This window comes from Mangifera indica, chromosome 14, assembly GCF_011075055.1.
Source record: "Mangifera indica cultivar Alphonso chromosome 14, CATAS_Mindica_2.1, whole genome shotgun sequence".
In the NCBI taxonomy this organism is placed as follows: Eukaryota; Viridiplantae; Streptophyta; class Magnoliopsida; order Sapindales; family Anacardiaceae; genus Mangifera; species Mangifera indica.
The window spans coordinates 6,564,584-6,584,975 of NC_058150.1; the positions used below are offsets into that span (position 1 = coordinate 6,564,584).

General features: G+C 32.9%; 1 protein-coding gene across 4 annotated transcripts; it reads right to left on the minus strand.

Annotated features, from left to right (window-relative positions):
* Positions 1 to 1,169: 1,169 nt before the first annotated feature.
* Positions 1,170 to 6,687, minus strand: LOC123195592 (homeobox-leucine zipper protein HDG2-like). 4 transcript variants are annotated; one of them, XM_044609388.1, is made up of 13 exons: positions 6,349 to 6,687; positions 5,557 to 6,102; positions 4,704 to 4,915; positions 4,511 to 4,628; positions 4,169 to 4,357; positions 3,640 to 4,080; positions 3,438 to 3,539; positions 3,128 to 3,328; positions 2,851 to 3,025; positions 2,483 to 2,754; positions 2,187 to 2,282; positions 1,697 to 2,074; positions 1,170 to 1,626 (listed from the first exon to the last, which is right to left on the minus strand). In XM_044609388.1, exons 2-12 carry the CDS (start codon positions 5,659 to 5,661, stop codon positions 1,718 to 1,720), a joined length of 2,268 nt encoding a protein of 755 aa, XP_044465323.1. In that variant the 5' UTR covers positions 5,662 to 6,102; positions 6,349 to 6,687; the 3' UTR covers positions 1,170 to 1,626; positions 1,697 to 1,717. The 4 variants fall into 4 exon arrangements, with proteins under 4 accessions (XP_044465323.1, XP_044465322.1, XP_044465324.1 ...); XM_044609387.1 differs by having other exon boundaries at positions 1,701 to 2,074; positions 6,349 to 6,685; XM_044609389.1 differs by having other exon boundaries at positions 1,701 to 2,074; positions 4,704 to 4,966; positions 6,349 to 6,684.
* Positions 6,688 to 20,392: the final 13,705 nt, after the last annotated feature.

The window sequence follows — 20,392 nt, forward strand, 5'->3', positions numbered from 1 at the left end:
ATCATATAAAAATTATATAATAAAGACTGTCTAGTAAAGATTCTGAATTCTAAATAGTTTAATACTGTGCCCTGGTTAATTGTTTTGAAAAATAAATTGATTTAATTTTTGTTTGAAAATTTTTGTGGATGTTCATTAACATGTCTATTTGTGTAACAAAAATTTAGTAATTTTATAGATGAGTTTGGAAATTATTAAAGATCATAGAATAAGGATTTTCCAGTAAAGAGTTTGAATTTGATATTTTATTTTTGTGCAGCGTTTTGATTAAAAAAATTATTTTGATTGTAAATGATTTTTTTTTTTCGAAAATTCTATTATGTCTTTTCAATTTTATCAAAGTTTTAGAGTAGCATAAAATTTTTTCTGAAGATTTACACCAAAATTTTATAATTTTTTGGTTGGTTGGCCTCTCAAGGGAGATTTTGCACCATGGACTATCTCCAAATCAATGGCCTTATTGCATCATTTGAGTGTATGCTATTCAAATCCTCTTTTGAATCCCACGGGCACATTTTCTTCAATTGTACTTTCTCTTCCTATGTATGGAGGGAAGTCTCAAGCAAGACACTTATGGCCTAACTGACTTTCCTATGGTGCTCTTTGCTTCAATGGGTTGTCACTTACCATGCTGCAAAGATGACTTCACGAATATCCGTTCAGAGGTAGTCTTCTCAACAACAGTTTATTCTCTATGGTATGAGTCGAATAACGGAATATTCCATCAACATCATAACTCCAGCAAGGTCATCATTACTAACATTTGAAGGCTTGTTCAAGCTAACATTCATGACAGAACCTCCAAGTTAGATATTATGGTGCCACAACTAGGTATCATCTTTTGTATTGGATTCTTGGATTGTTGTTTCATTGGACTTGCACTTTTTGATCTCAAACATTTTCTTGTGATGGGGGTTAAAGTTGAGAGGAGAAATCATATAATTGTTTGTTAGACCAATGTTTGGGTGAACCTCATCCTTTCACATCTTGTATTGGTATTGCATTTGTATAGGGAAAAGTTTTAAGCCTTTGTTTCAACCCTTTGTATTAGCATCTCCTGGGGTATGTCCCTTGTATTCTGTATTTGTTTTCATATTATAACATTAATATTTTCCAAAAAAAAAAAGTTGTTTAAATTATAGAACAAAGAAACCTTTGAAAAAGACATATTTATCACAAAAAATAACTAGTCTATTTCAATAACAGCTCATGAAATGGAAAAAGTGAAGCAAATGTCTGTTAGTAGGTGAGAGCTTTTCCACCGACTAAGAGTTTGGAAAACACACATACAACAAGAGAAGAAGAAAAAAAAAAAAGAAGATAACTAAATCCCCACTTACACAAAATTATCCCTAAACTCCTAACAATAAAACCAAACAAAACATGGTGAAGGAGAATCCAACCATTCTAACAAGGTCTTAACGTTCTTTTTCTTTCTAATCTTGTTTTGAGGAAGTCAATACCCGAACCTCTAATCCTTCAGTTTGTAATGTGTTCTTATACAAACTCCAAAAGGATCATGTAAGGTGCGCTCTTGACTTCTCTCCATAGTTTTTAAGCCAACTTCCCACCACCTCTTTTATCTTCTCCATATCTTTATATCTTTTTTTCCTTCTTCTTTTGTAACTGCAACAGTAACAAATAAGTGATCAGTATGCAAAGCACACATGAGCCTCCAAGAAGATTAAGAAATTACCTACAATTGAAACTTTAAGGTTCATGCATTGTCGCAAGACAAAGAAGCCTTGATTCTCTCAACTGTGCACGCAATCAAATTGTTGACAGTGGCAACAGATCCAAGGGACAGTTTTGCTGTTGGAACGGAATCAACTAATATCTGAAATGCAACAGTTAATAGAGATCCACCAGTTGTAGTTTCTCCAATGCCGCCAGTAGTTCCATCAGGAAGAATTGCAAATCCAGAAGGTAAAAGGGCAACATAATCAGGGTCTCCTCCATTTAGTACTACGTTCATAGCAACAATATCCACAGGCGCATAAATAACGAAAGAGGCCGTCTGGTCAGTGCTGCTCTCTTGTAAAATCAGCATGTTGCTCTGGCTTGAATTTGCACTCTACACCCAAATTTCATATGAATTATTTGTTAATTTATCAACAGTTAAATACTGTTTCTAAAGATGCAAGAACTGGATGATACAAAAACAATAAGCCTCATTTGTGACTTACATTCACTCGAAGTAAAGACACACAATTGCCTGTATCCCGACCATTTGCAATATGTGCCATTTCTTGGACGACTCCACCATTTGAAAGAATATCCCACTGCAATTATGAAAAGAGTTTCCGTTTAACATAGGCCATAGTATCAAATATGGCGATAAAATAAAGTAAATTATTAATCAACCGTGTATACAAAATAGGCACAGATAATATGTTATTAGGTGATTTTAAATTAAATATATAATAACACTATTGATAATAAATCATTTTATACCCATTTTGTATTCTCATTATTCATGTACCTCATTTCGAGTGTTCTCATCGCGAAGGAAATCGAAAACTCTTTTTGGTGGAACGTGGAGCCAGAAAGAAGTTGCAGCACTGAGCACAATACCAGGGGGTCTGCCTGGATCATCTACGCTCTTTCTGGTCATAACCCTAACATCATCAGCTCCTGTTCCTGATAATGTCGTCCAAGTATGAGCTGTGGAGGCACTCACTCCAGCACAGAAACTAATCACCATTCTTTCAGCCAGCTTCAGCATACTCTTTCGCCCATCTTGATTCGTAATCACTAGTTAACGTATAATGAATAAATTTCAGTAATGCAAATTTTCTGTACAAACTCCTCATGATCAAAAGATGAACAAAAACAAATATCTTGTATTACCCCCCACTTCACCCGTTGGAATATTTGTTGCCAAGACACTGGCAAGGCGTTCACACTGTCGATCTAGGGTGGCAACCCAACGTTTTGCACCAAATGCTTTACCAGAGCTCACTAGCTGCTTGTACAGATTGTGTACACCTCTATCATCAACCTCAACATGTTCAACCCATATCACCTAATACATAAATGAAAGTCAAGGGTAGAAATTTCCCGAAGATTACTTCTCAATATAAAATTGTGTAAATTAGTTTCAAGTAATCAACTTAAAATGATTTACCTTGGAGTATCCATTAGGCATTTCCTGAATCAAACATCCTGATGGCCTTCTTCGGCATCTAACGGCTGGACTGGGGCGCAAATTGTCCAAAGAAACATCAACTACTGCCCAGGTCCCATCTCCATGTTGTTTGCAGTATCTTACATAATAACTCTCACGAGTTGGAACAAGTGGTGAAGGAACTTGAAACTCTGATGTCATCTTTAAATCATAAAATCAACAAAAATAATAAGCTTGTATATTGTTTCCAAAAGAATTTCATGCTAAACTAGAATAAGGGTTAAAAAGGAAATAAAATCCAGTGTTATACCACTTGTAAGGCTCCATTGTAGTTCCCTGCTACACCTGTTGAGAGTACTTCTAGAGTCATTGCTTTTGAGACAATGCCGGAAAATACAGTCGACCACTGATCCTATTATATACAAAAACAAAATTCATCACATGCCAGTTCCCATGATACATAACAGTAAAAATTATAGAAACCCAAAGGTAGTGAAAGAAATTAAGCCTACCGCATCCATCAGGATTTCAACAAGACTAATGTGGTTCATGATAACAACAGCAGTTTCTCGAGATGCCTCGCATTTGAACCCAGTTGGTTTAGGACCAATTCCCCTAGGAAATATCCTGACATATTCATCTTCGTTTAGCACAGTTGTGGTTCCATCAATACTGCTCATCCAGAGTGGTTCTCCCACCTGGGCCATTCTAATTAGTTCCTCCATAGCTGCGACTGCAAGCTCAATTATCATCGGCTTATCTGCCTCAGTTGGGGCACTAATGGATCGAAGGAGGTCTGCAGCCCCATACATCTCTCCTCCAATGCCTGGTTGCCCACCAAAATTTCCAACTCCAAGGTCAAGTGGACGAGGTGGTATCGGTGGAGAAAGAAGTGGATAGTTCACCACAGGTTTGCCAACATACTTAGCCGCAATGGCTGAGATGCGATCAATCTGAATATGATTTGACAAAAAACGAAAATTTTCCGTTAAATAAAATTGTGAAGACAAAAGGCATCAACAATCACTAGCCTTCTTATACCTCTTCTCTTAATCGAGCATTTTCAAGCCTGAGATGATGTTCATCGAAAGACATTTCTCCTATTGCAGTAGGACCTCCACAGTTGGGACATGTAGCATTGCTAAGAGCTTCTCTGTACCTCATGTTGTCAGCCCTAAGCTTTTCGTTCTCAGATCGAAGCTGTGTGTTCTCATGGCGCTCATGCTGGGTCTGTTGAACAATATATACAAAGTAAATTAGATATCGAATTAAACTAATCAGGTACTGACGTTGAACAAAGATCAGATAATAATCCTTTAAAAAAGGTAGATCGAGTTTTATATTTGTAAGAACAAGCAAAAGCTATGAATAAGCGTTATATACCTTCATCTGAGTGCGCTTGTTTTGGAACCAAAATTTGACTTGCAAAGGTTCTAGCCCTAATTCACGACTGAGTTCCTTCCTTTGCTTGTCATCGGGGTGAGGACACTCTTTGAAGAAACTAATTTAAAAGCAGAATTTTTTTTAATTTATGTAATAAAAGTTGAACAAAGAGACTACTGAACATAAAGCTTACGCTTCCATTTCTTGGATCTGATGTTGAGTATGGCGATGGTATCTCTTCTTCTTTGGACGTGGTTCCTGATCATCACCGGAGGCACCTTCGTGATTTTCGCTACCAGATTTAGTGCTGTCAAATTCGTCATCTCTTAAACGAGCAGCAATATCGCTTTCTGATGTGTTCTGGGTCATGTCTAAAGGGTGAAGCTGACCTTCCATCATGTTTGGCTGGAACATTTCTACAGATCTTTAAGATTCCGAAGCTTATGGGTTTTCAGTCTAACAACACAATGGAAAAATTCCACTGAAAAAAAATGCAAACGGATGTCGCTACACATAAATATGTAGGAGAGAGAGTGTGAATATAAGAGAAGAAGTTTGCCAGGACCATAATGCTAGACAAGAAGACAGATAAATTTCCCTATCTGACATTATTTTTATTGAAAATGTAAACGATCGGCTAGGTTAAGTCAAGCATAGAATTTGGACTCATGTTAAGATTCTATTTGTTTAAATCAAAATTTCTCTCCGACTGTGTTTGCAGAGCAAAAGCCCTTACGCGTTTTTGCAAATTTCGAGATGGATTTTGCCTCAAAAAGCAAATTAGTTTCGCTAAGAGCAGAAGACAAATATAATGAAAAAAAAATTCAAGTCATTGAAAGTAGAGATGAACAAGAGATCTGCCGTTAATGTGAGAAGAAATGATAAAACAAACCCAAAACTCAAAAATCTTGTAATCCATTGCATTCACCGAAAATGAAGAAACAAAGCAGAAAAATCGATTATTTAACATGAAACAGACAAGAGGAAGAAAAAATCATCCAAACTTTAGATTCATAAGAGCAAAGCAAAGAACGTTCAAGCCTGACCTGACCGAGGGAAAGTCCTGATGATGATCCAAGTCCACCAACATTACCGTTCCTACCGATCATTGACGGCACATTTCTCGCCGGGATCATAACTCCTGTTGGCATATTTTCAGACCCAGAAACCCTATATTGTATATGGCTTCCCCACTCTTGTTTCTACTGTATTTGGTGATGTTTGGTTTGGGGTTTTATATAGAAATCAGGGAAGGTAAGTATTGCTAGATTCCATGCAGGTGTCTGTGCAAAGCAAATAGGTTACTACAAGGAAAAAAACAAGGAGAGCTGACTTATGATTTCTCTTGGCCGTTGAAAAGAGTCTCTCTTTGTCTCACTCTAGCTGCTTAAACCTATCTGATTTTTACGCGCCAATGCACGAGAAACAGAATATTAATAGAAAGATCGAGTTGACAAATTTGATACGCCCCCTCACGGACAAAAATCAGGTTTAGACCCAAAAAACGCACAACGAAGATCACGGAAGATCCAACTATGCCTTCTCTGTCTATCTCAAAACCACCTTATTTTCATTCCTTTCTTTAGCTTTATCTGCATCAAGAGAATAAAAACGTAAAACAAAATAGAATCAGAGCCAAATGAGAATATTTTATCTGATAAAGATATGGATTTGCAAAACCACTGACCCTGAAAAATTGCTAAAAGCAAAGAAGAGTGAAATAGTATCCAAAAACAAAAACTTGCTTACACAAAGATTTTGACCTAACACGACACAACCCCCAAAAAGCCCTAAAAATGCCTCAAAACTTATAAGGGTTTAGATCTGTTTTCCATCACCTGTGATGCCGGAAAATCAACTGTTGAAGCTCCAAAAGTGCTTCTTTGTGGTGGTTTGATTTAAGCTGGTACAGTAAGGAATTAGTTTTAGGTGTTGAGACAGGGAGAGAAATAGGGGCTAGGAATATGGAGACTAACACGAAGAAAGAAAAGAAGAAGATAGAGAATTTAGAGAGAGAGTGCAATAGCAAAAGTGGGTAAAAGAAAGAAGAAAGAGAGGAAGAGATGGAGAAAAATGAGGCAGCGAGGAGTTATTGCAGAGCGTATTGAGAGGGTGCAATAGCATTTAATGGTGGAGACGGGAGAGGTGTAATTGCAATGAGGGGAGAGAGATCGGCAGCATTTGGTGTTTAATTTTCCCTTGGGAGTGGATGGTGCAACGAATGACGGCTACCAAACTCTACAATTCACAATTCCTTTTCCACCTTCAATCTTTTCAAATTATAATTTTCACCTTCTAGTGCTACATTATGCTTATCCTGCTTAATCATTTCATCTCAATTTATGATTTTAAATATCAATAAAACTATGTATACCTATTTTTAGTACACAATTAATATACACAGATGAGATGTTATTATGTTATTAGATATTTCTTTATCATATGATGACATATTTTAAAATCACCTAATTACATAATGACACATCACTGTATACATAAATTATGTATAAAAAATAGGTACACATAACATTACTCTTTAAATATTTGAAGGCAAAGTGTAGAGAGTAATAATAAATATTTGAAGACGTTATATAATTTTAAAACGAGAGAAAAAATAAATAATTATATCACTTAAACACAAACTATAATTTTATAGCTTGTAGTATCATTTTTACACATAATTTTATTTAAATGTGCAAAACACTTAATATAGGTTATGCAAAATTTTTCGTGGAATATTTGGATAAAAAATTATATATATGTAAGCAAATTATATGCTTTATTTAATTTTTATCTTAAATGTTAAGATTCCGTAGGAATGTTACATGTGAAAATGTTTGATCTTATGAATTCCTTTTGTTGTTGGTAATATTGCCACGAAATCTTAAAAATATTACTTGCAGTAATTCATGATCTATCATTATTAATTCCAAGTGTCCAATGTTTTTATTCTTTTCGTGACTCTATTATTCTGTGGGTATGAATATTAAATTCTATCAATGAGAGTATCAAAAGGAGATATAAAGAAATGCTTGATGAATAAGTAAGAGATAAAATAATGTTACGTGCATGTTGACTACATGCCTATAGGGATGACCCACAAAAGTGATTCCACATAATTGATAACTTCAGTTTTTATGATAAAAATCCTTTAATGGATGGTATTGCATGTGTTTATTAGATTTGAGATTACCAGAATCTTTCATACACTAATTGGTTGTTTGTTATATTTTTTCAATCTTCCTAACTTCCTAGTTTCAATATTTTTGTTTAAGTTAAAATTATAGTTGATAACACTATTATAAGGTTTAAACCTCAAATTTTAATATTATAAATTGTTATGTGATCTCTCGTAAGAATTATTACTATAAACTTGTCTAAGAAATCACATTAAACGATTAGCTAAAAACCAACACTCAAGCACATTCTTGTATGCAATTCACCCAAAAGCACAAATAGACCTTTCACATATGGTAGCTAGAAGATTTATGCTTAGAAGTAAATCGACTCAATATTTTCAAAATAATTTTTCTATTCTTATCCATTTCAATAAGGCAAAATTATCTCTTTATTCCTAATAAGATAATGCATTTCACTTTTAATTTCAATTAGAATGGTAATAAATTCTTAAAATCATGTTTGAATTAGGAATTTTCAGATATTTTTGTTTTGATGTAACGTTTCCTCTTAAATCCTAAAAATATAAAGGACCACTATGAATATAGGGGGAGGAGACCAATAAAGAGATAGACATATCCCCTTAGAGATAAACATAAGTGGAAAACCTTGTCTTACAACAAATGATTTATCATATTCATATTTTCTTTAGGTAATTTTCACTATAAATCAATAATTACACTATGGATGTTGGTTTTTTCATCGTCAAGTCGAACCAAAATAAAAATAATATGTCTCATCTATTTTCCTTTATACTCTACTCACATTACATCGTAGTAGACAACATGGTCCCACCATATCCTTATCACTATTATTGTAGTATAACTTACACAAGACTCAAAATTATGTCTTTTAATTGGTGACAATAAATCTCACAATGGATTGGTGCTAAAATGAGGGACCTTGCTATATTTATCCATTGTCTAATGTGTTAGTCTCTTTTGATGGCTCGTAGAAAGTGTCATAGGAAGGTCTTAGATAACTAGACATCTAAAGAATTCGATTACAATCTATAAGTATCTTATTCTATGGAACCCAGTACTAACACCTCACAACTAGATCACAATTTAATAGTGTGTTGAACTAAAATTAACTAAAGTCAATTCCACAAACATTGCCCATCAAACACAAGATGCTACCCTTGTAATATATTCACCTCCAAAAAGACCCATTCCTAGGAGGGGAACAACTACAAAGGTATCCATACCACCGCAATTTTATACTCATTATTGTCATTGACGAAAATGACTCAATACTTAAATTAAAATAACCATAATCTTGTCTGACCATACCACACACCTCAAACTTGTCAACTCCTAATAGAAATCCCTTCGAACAAAAGACATCAAAACAATTCTAATTACAAGAAGCCATATCCTATCCAAACAAATTGTCACTTTAGGCTTGTAACTGCCTCCCAAAGTACTACCAGGCCAATGAGATAAACAACCCTAATTGCCCAACCTTAAGACCACCTGTCCACGACTACCTGAATGCTCGTTGGACCTCTTAAGAGAAGGTTGTTGAATGTACTTTAGTGGGTAATAACTCTTGACCAATGGGATAGGTTTTCTATCGAGTGAATGATGCCTTTAAGTCATCACTACACACAAGCTCGATGTTTAGTTACAATAAGTGAGGTAACCTAAGCCATTGATCCCAAGGTATACAATGAAAATCAATGGATAAGGCCAATAGACTCACAAATCAAGCCTTTTATCTAAAAGATAACATTTATTTAGTACCCTCACATGTTAATGTTATAACTAACCTTGGTAAATAGATCAAATTGGATCACAAAAACCTATAAACTAGACATATGCGACCGTTTAAATGTATGTGAGGCCTCTTAATAGAAGGTAGTTGAAAGCATCTCAATGAACATCACATTAGAAAACTTTGCTAACACCCTTGATGCCCTAATGGCTAAAACTAGTAAGCTAGACATGAAAGGAGAAAATTATTTGTATACACATAATGCAATTCGCTTCATTGACTCTTATCTCATGCCTTCGACTTTTTCACAATGGGAAACAAAATCCAAGAGAAAAGTTGGTAGGGACCAACAATGTGACCACAAGAAGCCTCGATCAAATAGGCTAAATTTGGATCCAACTGCTTGCAACAAGTATTCATTGATTACTTCACCCAAAGAAATACATGTAGTCTTTAAAACATGCGACTATTTTCATGTCTTAGAGCATTAAAAGAAGACCGCATTAGGCAAGATCATGAAAATTGTGTCATTATCACTAAGATATTGCTTACATTGACCATTGTTGAGATTTATTTAGCACAATGAAAGACCTCATTAACAGAGGATGCCTTTAGAGAATTCATGAATAAAATCACATCAACCAACCCATAGCCTTAAGCAGCATGAACGAGACCTAAAAGGTATGCCTCTCTCTATATATATTGAGTATCATGACAACAAAATATTCCCACAAACTCTTCATGAGTTTATATAGAGGCAAATAATGTCTCCCAAGTCTTATGTAAAAATAAAATATCTAACATTAGTTTGGATGCGCCCTTGAAATGTAATTGCAGATTCAAACTAATTTTTTTTTAATTCTTTATTAATCTTTGTTACTAACATTATGGTCACTTTACACTTTGGCATATATATTTTTTTCTATTGACTAATTTAATGGGGTTATAATAGGAGTAATGCAACAATCGATCATGTTCACTAAATATAGTTATGATGTTTGTTTAACATATACTATCTTTAATAGTATGCTAAACAACACAACAAAAACAAAAAAATCAAGATGAACATTGAATATGGTTAAAATTATACTATATAGGTGGAATTATTTAGTTACTAAATAAATCACTACTATACAAGAGAGAAACTATTTTGTCAATCTCTAGTGACTATTAGCCACCTTGCAAGGTGAAGTAGGATCATAGGCTACCCTTATAGCCTTCTAGAGAGTCATTTCCTCCAAACTTTAAACCCATGAATTTGCCTAGTTGATTCAAGTGCCATTCCAGTTGTCTTAGCTTGTTGAATGTAGCTAGCCTCTTCAATGGCTTGGGCCTACCTCTACTCCCTTGCTTGCTCCTTATAGCTCTTTTCAAGGGAGGTAAAGTTAAAGTCTAGAAACCAAATTTAAATAGTATAAAAGACTATTACTAGTAGAGTGCATGTCTACCAAGCAGCCCACCTTCGCATGCAGTGTTTAAACACACTGGTTTTTAGCTCAAACTTCTCTAACCAAAATATGCAACTGAGGGCGTGATCCATCAAACTTGCCCTCTTTTCTTTTTATGTGTTACCAATGAGAAGTAAGTTTGGTCAGACAACCTCTTCCTTGGCCTTAAGACCCTCCACCAAAGTCTCGTATCTCTCTTCCATTAGTAGGAATTCTTTCCTCAAGGTTAATTACCTATCCTTGAACAAACTTGCTCTTACAAGTGATCATCTTTCCATACCAAGGTCAACCATGCCTCGTTTAAGAAGAAAGACATCATATTAAGGACCTATAGGAAAGATAAAATTACAATAGCCATTATGATATCTCACCATTCAACCAAAATATCGTAGACATGAGAAAATTACTCTGATGTCACCCTCAACAAGCTTCTCAATTTCTCCCTTGATATTACGTCTAGTTGTCCCATTAAACACATTCTTCTATCATGTCCACCAAGGGTTTGAAGTAGAGGACTAATTCATCGACCATTATCCCCAAACTCCCAGCAATGAGGGGAGCAAAAAGGACAAGAAATGCTATTATCATCCATGCCATAAGTAACCCTATACAAGTACTTTCATCCATAATGAAAGGATGATTAAACTCTCACAATATATATTTTCTCTAGTAGCCTTATAGGCCCCTCGATATCGTCATCCTCCTATTAATGCACCCTTTGAATCAACCTCTCTAATAAGCTAAACAAACTAACTTATTAGAGACCTCATTTGATATGTATGAATGTTGTGAATCATACAGGGGTTACTGCAAAACATTGAGAATACTAGAAAACCATTGGAAAACCTAAAATGAAAGTATGTAATGCCAATTACTAAGTTTGCTTATAAAACCTAGGTTTAGTAGAAAGTAATCTCTATTGTTTGTTGTAAACCCACAACATGTGTTGATAATATAAACAAGACACCTAAAACATTAGGATTTTAAGTTGTGTACATACCTTCTCTAGTCTTATAGCTAAAATTCTCTCTTATACATATCTTCTTTAGAATAACTTGTACTATCAGTTTATCACTACATTATGAACATAGGTTTTTTTATCATCGAGTTAAAATACATTAAAATCCTTGTCTTTGTTTTTCTCTTTGCTTTACTCACATTATATCATAGTATACAACAAAGGTTCTATTAGATCATTACCATTGCTACTATAACTTAACTTGTGTAAAACTCAAAATTACATACTGGTAAGTTCTGTCGTCTATACCCAAATTAAAATCTTAAATCCTTATAACAAAAATATAGTAAAAGAAAGTAGAGATCGTTTCCTCAAAAAGTTCTAATTAGTAAGTCGTTACATATCTCGCAAAGTAACGAAACTGAAGGGGTTTCTAAATTGAATACGAATTATAATTAAAAGTAGTAAATAAAAATTGATGAAATAATCTAAAATAAATAATCAATTAAACAAATTTTGGTCTATGGTCATATCCACCATTGAAACTACAATTAATCATCAACACCCAAGAGTATCAAATTAATTATTCAAATATTCGTTGTGATATTAATTATCTGTCTTTCCTTATGATTAGTTAACTAAAAACATGTATTCTAGTTAACCCTTATTGATTAACAACTCGGATATGATCTCGAATTTAATTAAACAATAACATTAAAAATTAGAAAGACCAACGAAACAAAAGAACACAAGCGTATGACGTTGCATTTAATCCAGTTGATTATTTTCCTAGGAATTACAATTCTTGACGTAGCAAACAACAAATCCCAATTACCATTTCGATTAGATGAATTGAACAATTACGAATTCAACACTTAAACTAACAGTAAATTATATTAATCGATAAACTAATCACGCGCCTTAGCAATCAACCAACACAATCATGAAAAATAATTGAGAAAAATAATCAATATTTAAATAATTAAAAAATGTATTAAAGAACAAAAATCTCACAATCTTTGTAGTTCATGGTTTCAGATCCCTTCAACAAAGAAAAAAGATTTTAGCCACTGTAAGCCATGGTCCTCTCTCCAATTCTTTAGATACGATCCTAATCCAACAAAATAAAAATAAAATCTATATATTCCCCCCAGAAGGAAATAGATATATATCTAGATATATATCCTCCCCCCAAAAAATTCTTCTTTATACATATTCCTTATCTATTTAAAATATTCCTCTTTTTCAGCTAATAATCAACCCTTTTCTAGGAAGCAAATCTTAACTTTTCTGAAATATCTCAATTGATTTGGACTTTAAAATTTAAATTACGAAATCTGCTCTCATTATTGCACGTGCCACGCCTAGTCAACATCATGGATTTTGTTAATTAGTAAGTCTGCTCCTGTTTTAGACTTCTTGGCCTAACTTACTCCGAAAATACTCAAAACTTTCTAAGTGCAAAAAGATAAATAATTTCATTAGCTTGAATTAAATTTTTACATAACATAAGAGAATTATAAATCAAAATAATGACAATTAACAATATTATCACATACTTCAATTGGCAACAAAAAAAATATTTTCTTAATGTGGCCGAATACAAGACATTTTAGAGTCAATCCACTATATTTTTAGGTTTTCTCTTGCATTCATTTTATAGTTTGACTCTTTTACTGGTTGAATTGACAATTTAGTTAGTAATGAAAGGCAGAGTGTTGAGAAATCTTTGACACCTGAATTTTCTATGATTAAGTTGTAATATTTATATCGTATTTCAACTTAATTACTGTATCTTGTAATATATAGATTTGTTAACACATATGTTAACGTGTAATATATGAATTTATGACAATTCCTTTTCCAGTAGATAATATATGGATTACATGTTGAAAAGGGTATATTTGGTAGATTTGGTAAATGATAATCATGCTAATCAGACTTGATAACATTCATCAAAACATTTTATAAAGAGCTCCCTCTTCAATTTATCACCACTAATAATTGATATACAATACTATAACATTTGTGATTCTTATAAGGAGCACCTAAGTGATTTAATCTAACATACATTTGTAGCTCCTTTTCGTTAGACCAAATCCGCAACATAATATTTATTACTATAGACCACTTAATGGAGGAAGCTCCTGATCTCCAAAACCTAGTATAATTTGTCTTTTCTCATTTGTATTACTTCATAAGAGATTGTATTACAGGCCTTTTTCAAAACAATAAAACTATGTGGACAAACAACGATGTGTCACCAGATGATTAAATGTTATTTTATCTTTAATTTTTAAATATTCAATCATATGATAACACATTGTTATTTATATATAAAATTGTATATAAAAGTTGTGCACATAGTATTATTCCTAGTGACAGTGTCTCACCGGAGAAAGTACTCCAAATTCCATCTTTTTTATTCGAGCATACTTATGGAGTCACACCATTGTAAAGAGAGTTTAAGCCTTTTTTGGTAGAAAGATGACCTTATTCCTCATTGAATTAGTAAACAAAGATTAAATTATAATGTCATTTTGATATGAAATGTTGAAGCGAAACTACCAAATGTTTACCCACAATACAAAAAAAAAGTGCTTTAACAAGAGAAAAAATGTTTCTATTTTTGTCGTTAATACTTTTAATATAGAAAACTATTATAACAAGTGACGATGAGAGTTTTCCTATTGTTAAAATTTTAAAAAAAAAAATTAACGACTATTTTTTCCTTATTAAAGTAATAAATTTATTTGATTTTAATAAGAGTATAAATAATTGATTATTAAAATCATAAAAGAAAAAACTTATAACAATTAGATATTATCTACTCGTTAATTCTTCTCTCCCTAATACTAGATTTTTTTTGTAGTGTCAGGTTCATTTGTTGTATGCTAGTGTCTCAATGTAATACAACTACAGGTCTCTTGATAACCTTAAAGCTCCAGTAAAATATAAAATGCAACTTATATTAAAACTTATTTCTTGAATTAAATGAACTAGAGAGCATACATCTTTAATGTTGATTATGATATGAATTTTGGTATGTCTAGTAATAACATTAATGTCAAGTATAGAGGACGGAAACAAATTTGAAGGATGAGCAATAATCATAAATTGTTCCAAATGTAATGCATTTATTAGTGTAGAGAAGGTGAGATGAAATAAATACATACGCATACGACTGGGCTCTACTTAATGGCACAACCCAATAACGACATTGAAATTTGTAGAAAGGATTATAATTAATCCTCATTCACCCATTTTATGTTTGAACTAGACCCAATCTCACATCTTTCTGTTTAAGGAATGTATAAACAATCAAGCATGATTTAGAGAAGAAAATTCTTTTTTTTTTGTTTTTTCTGGGCAAATTACTATAATGTCGAATGTAATACTTCTATACTATAGACAACGAAAAAAGGATAAAATTAGGGTTTGTATGGTGATGCGTTTGCGTCAAGAGAAGCAATTAGGGTTTGTATGGTGATGTGTTTGCTTCAAGAGAAGCAATTAGGGTTTGTTTGTTGATGAAGGAAATGAGGCTCTGGTTGAGGGGAAGCAAAGCTATCTCCAACCTTGAACTTGCCCACACCAACTCTCATAAGTCTTCTTCTTCCCCATTAAATGTTTCTGAGCACACACAGACTCTGCATGGCTATCCCTATTTACTACATTCATGCCACTCTTGCACATTTCCTTCCATCTCTCTGTTTATTCCGCCATTTTTTTTTTTCTATTTTACACACAATTAAACCGACACTCACGCGCTTTCCAGTGATGTGTAGCTTTCTCGTTGGACCGGCTCACCGGAACTGAGTCAGGAATGTGGACGGTAACGGTCCCACTCCCATTTATTGCCATTACGAGTGTGTGATTACGCCTCGATATAGCGCGTGAGCTTTGGAAAGGTCATTTTATCTTTCGCTTTCTTTTTTGTCTTATCTATGGCACCGTTATGACTTACTTTAAAGTCAAACGGTCCGTTCCGTTCCGTGAAAACTGCCAGAAACATTGGCCAGTTCACCGTTTGCCGTTACGTTTTAGGTCGGGTATGTGGTTTGACCATTTTCTCCTTGGTTTTTTTTTAGTTATTATTAAGACAGCAACGTTTTTAGAAATTTTTAACTTGATAACGTTGACTTGATTCTTACTGTTTGATCTGACGGCAGAGATTTACAGTGAAAAGATGAGTCAGCAGTTGATGGACACGGGGGTGTTGGCATTGACTCCTCTCATCCTTGTCAACTGCAGGGGTCCACTCCGTCTTTACCATGCGTCATGCAACGTATGTGGTATTTGTTTCGTAACTCTATAAACAGAAAAATTACTTTTTATTATTAATAGCAGATGCCGTACCCATGTGACAGCAGGTCGTCATGTAGATGGTAGAAGTGTTCAAAACTGGTTAATCGAACTGTTTTGTCAATTTATCGAATTAAATTTTCATTATGAACCAAAATCGAATCGATTTAAAGATTAACTGATTTTAACCTCAATTAATCAAACCGAAATTTCAGTTAACCGATTTTTGAACTGAAAAATATATTCAATATTTTATTAATATTTTATTCAATACCGCGGTTAAGATTAGGTAAACCAGTAACCGAACCGAAAATTCATTTTTGAACCGGTATCTGAACCGATTTTTTAAATAACCTATTTTTCGGTTCGATTTTTGGTTTAAAAATCGATTCGATTCAATTACCGATAATTTTGAACACCCCTAGTAGATAGGCCCTACCTATCCATCAATGGTTGATGGTGCACCTTCCGTCCCTTCTTGCTCATGATGGAGAGATCAGATTCATCACAACACTTCTTGTTTCGTGTGGTAGTCGAGATCGGACGGTCCGTATCTCTGATTGGACTTGATCTGGAGGTTGATAGGTGAAACTAGTTTTGTAACTGCTAAAGTGGTAATTTTTGTTGTGATTTAGTTACGAACAGAATGGGGTGATCAAATCAAATCAAATTATTTAAAAATTATAAATTAATTTAATTTATTTATTAAATAATTTAATTTAAATAATAAATTTTTAAATTAAATTATGATTTAAATAATTATTTAATCAAATTAAAAATGTAAATTATTTTTTTAAATATATATATAATTATATTTGACAAAACAATTTAATAAATAATTATGTATATAACTTTTTTTATATTTTTTTATTATTTTCTTTATATATATATATATATGTATTGTAAATATATTTAATATATGTTTTACGTATTTAAATTATATTTTAAAAAGTTATAATTAAATTAATTTTTTTAAATAATATATATTTAGAAGTGAATGATTTTAATTAGTTCAAATTATAATTCAAATCGAATCACAATATATTTTTTCAATTAGATTTAAAATAAAAAATAGTTTTGTCCAGTTTGAAAAATCTTCAAACTATTATTTTAATTTATTTTAAAAAAAAAATTAAATTATATTAAATTGGACTATATACACTCTCAATTGAGGTTTAGACGTGCTTACGTGTGATTTACAAAGGAAAATAAAAGAAAAAGACCCCGATGCCGAATCTCTGGTGAACCAGGCCACAAACATCTCAATCCACAATAATGCAAATGGAGACGACTATAATTGACTTAAAGATAAAAATACAAAATTGATAATAAAATTAATTTTCTTTTTCAATTTCTGTTGAACACCACTGCAACTTGTGTCTCCTTTCCGTTCTTCTTGACATCCCAGCAGAATTTGTAGAATAAAAAAAACACTTTTTGACGACCAAAATGTGCTAGGCAATGCCGAACATCGTATAAGCTAGAAAAACTGCACACATGAGAAGTCTGCAAAGGATTGAAAGACTATGGCAGTTTTCTGTTGAGAGGACACCGTCACAGATATCAATAAATGTTTAGTTTGTCAAATGAAGGATCAACTTTTACCTACTTCCTGACAAAGAACTGAATTTTGAATTGCTGTATTTTTTTATATATATATATCTTTTATATTTGTACGGAAAAAATGAGTGTTCATTTTCTCTTAATTTGCTTTTTCTACATAAATGGGAAAGATAACATAGCTATATTTCCTGGTCTTTTGATCATCTTCTCCCTAATATGATTTTGGCGTTAAGTGGCAGCGAAAATTTGACTTTACCCATTATTACAATGTGCAAGAAACCCCTTATTTTTGAGGATGTTAAAACCTAGAATCCCATCATATGGAAACATAAACAACAACTAAATAAGTCCCTAGGTCCATGTGCAAGCGTTAGTGCTTTGTAGCGAAGTTGATTACAAGTAGAGAAGATGAAGCGAGGTGATGGTGGCAAAAGAGGTAATGTGAAATGGTCTCTCTTTTGTTTGTAAATGGTCTTTGTTTTTTTTTTTTTTTTTCAAAGTATTGATGTGAAACGGTCTCTCCTTTCTTAAAGATTTGCCACAAATAGATGGAATTTACATTAATTTGTAAATGTTATTAATATTATTGAGAGCAGGTAATTCATAAATAGACAGATGAGGGTGGGTTGGGTAAGCTAGTCATGGTGAAGAATTGTAAGTCTGTCTCTCTCCATAGAGATAGGATAGGATCCCAGTTCTTAGGTGATGTGGTGGTATTTGCACCATCGGCCAGTCCTTGTCTTCGCAACCGCACAACCCTTTCCTTAATTTCCACTTCTCTTCTTTATTTCATGACTTCTTTTGATCATAAATTCCTTTGTCGGCCTTTGCTCTATTTATTTATTAAGGGAATTACTTCCCCTTCATTCATTCATTCAGTCTCATTCATTCATATATACATACAGTTATTCTTTTTTATTTCTTGCCCTTACCAATGAGACTATTTATTGTTCCCGTGATACTTTGGTAGCCCAAACTTATAAGAAAACTTTTGTTCTTGTTGATGCCAGACTGATTTCAGCATCTGTTTCTTCAATTTTGTTTGCCCCAGCTTAAGCTCGTTGGTCTTAGAGGCTCCTTTGAGAATTTTATAATGATAAGAAGTAGCTGATAATGTTTAAGGATGTTATTCAAATATGGTTGGACTGAAATCATATATATATGGATATATAATTCGTTTTATTATGTATTTGGACTGAAATCATATATATATGGATGTCATTGCTACATTATTTGGTTTGTCTTATCTTATAAGCCATATATAGAAACATTATATATGGATATATAATTCGTTTTATTATGTATAACCCTAGACTGGTCAATGCTGAATGAAAGAAGACGAGATATATCCAAGAAGGAAAGGAAATGGTCCTTAAAATAATGACGTGAAAAAAGGGAGATTAATAGAAGTAGGGCCAATGGAGGGTGGAGATGACAGGGCATTATCAGTCATGGGGTCAATTGTTGCTATCATATTCATGCCTTGATGGAAAGGCCAACTTTCTCCCACAACTCATCATCATTCACATAAAAAACTGCTCAACCCTTCGTTTACTAATCACAGCCATGAGTCATTCAGTCTGCTTGAACAAGTCATTGAGCAGTTTACTTTCTTTGCCAGTCCACTCCGCCGGCATAATTGAAGCTTTCTTTCTTCTTCTCTTTACTACTCCTACCACTTCCCCATTTATTGCCCATTTATCAAACTTCCTGCTCCCAAAGCCAAGTCAAATCTTTCTTGTTTTTTCCTCAGAAACCACTTCAAAAAAACTTATTATAGTGTAGAAAGTTAGAAACATTATATTGATATTAATAAATTTGATGAGATATAAATTTTAGTTTGAATTAATTAGGAAGACTGGTGAAATTGTGTTAGCTGAACAGTAACTCATGTCACATTAAATGAGTTTGACTGTATATATGTGCATATAATCCATAAAATAGACCAGGATTAAGATTGATTATAATCAATTGCATATATTGACTAGTTCATCGTATGTTCACATTATATTATTAACATTTATCAACAATTTCAAGAGATTAAGGCCTTTTCATTTATGTATAATGATATTAATGTATCTATTTATCACTTTAAATGATCGAATATTGAAGCTGTTTGATTGGGGAAGACAATTTGCTGATTAATTCTTCTTCAAACTCATATATTGTCATATACCCCACAGTCCATTCTTTTTTTTTTATTAGGCCAAAAGACTTGTTCCATCTAAGATATAGTAAACTTTCAAAGTCTCACATTTCAATTTTCAAAAACTCAAATACTTATTTATGAACCAATTTTTATTGAAAATCTCAATTAATGTTAGGGATAAAACTATTATTCACAAAAAAATTTAAAAATTAAAGTTTTGTCACATTTTTCTTCTCATGTATAAAAATCTCATAATTTTTCCTCATCTAAAGTTTGAAAAGTGAAAATTCTTTCGTAGAATTTGTTTCTCTTCTCTCTAGCGACAATTCATCGTCATTGGTCGTTGGTCGTCCTCCCTCTCGATCTCTCTTTGTTTCCTTTTCAATCATCTTTAACTGAGACAAAGATAAAATTGGTTTTATCTTAGACAAAGATGAAATGTATATTGCTCAAAACGACATCGTTTTATAGATTTATATTGAATTTTATAAACTCACAAGCTTTACGAATTAAACACATTTAAAACTTGAACTCGCTTAAGTCAAACTTGTTTTAGACTTGTTTGA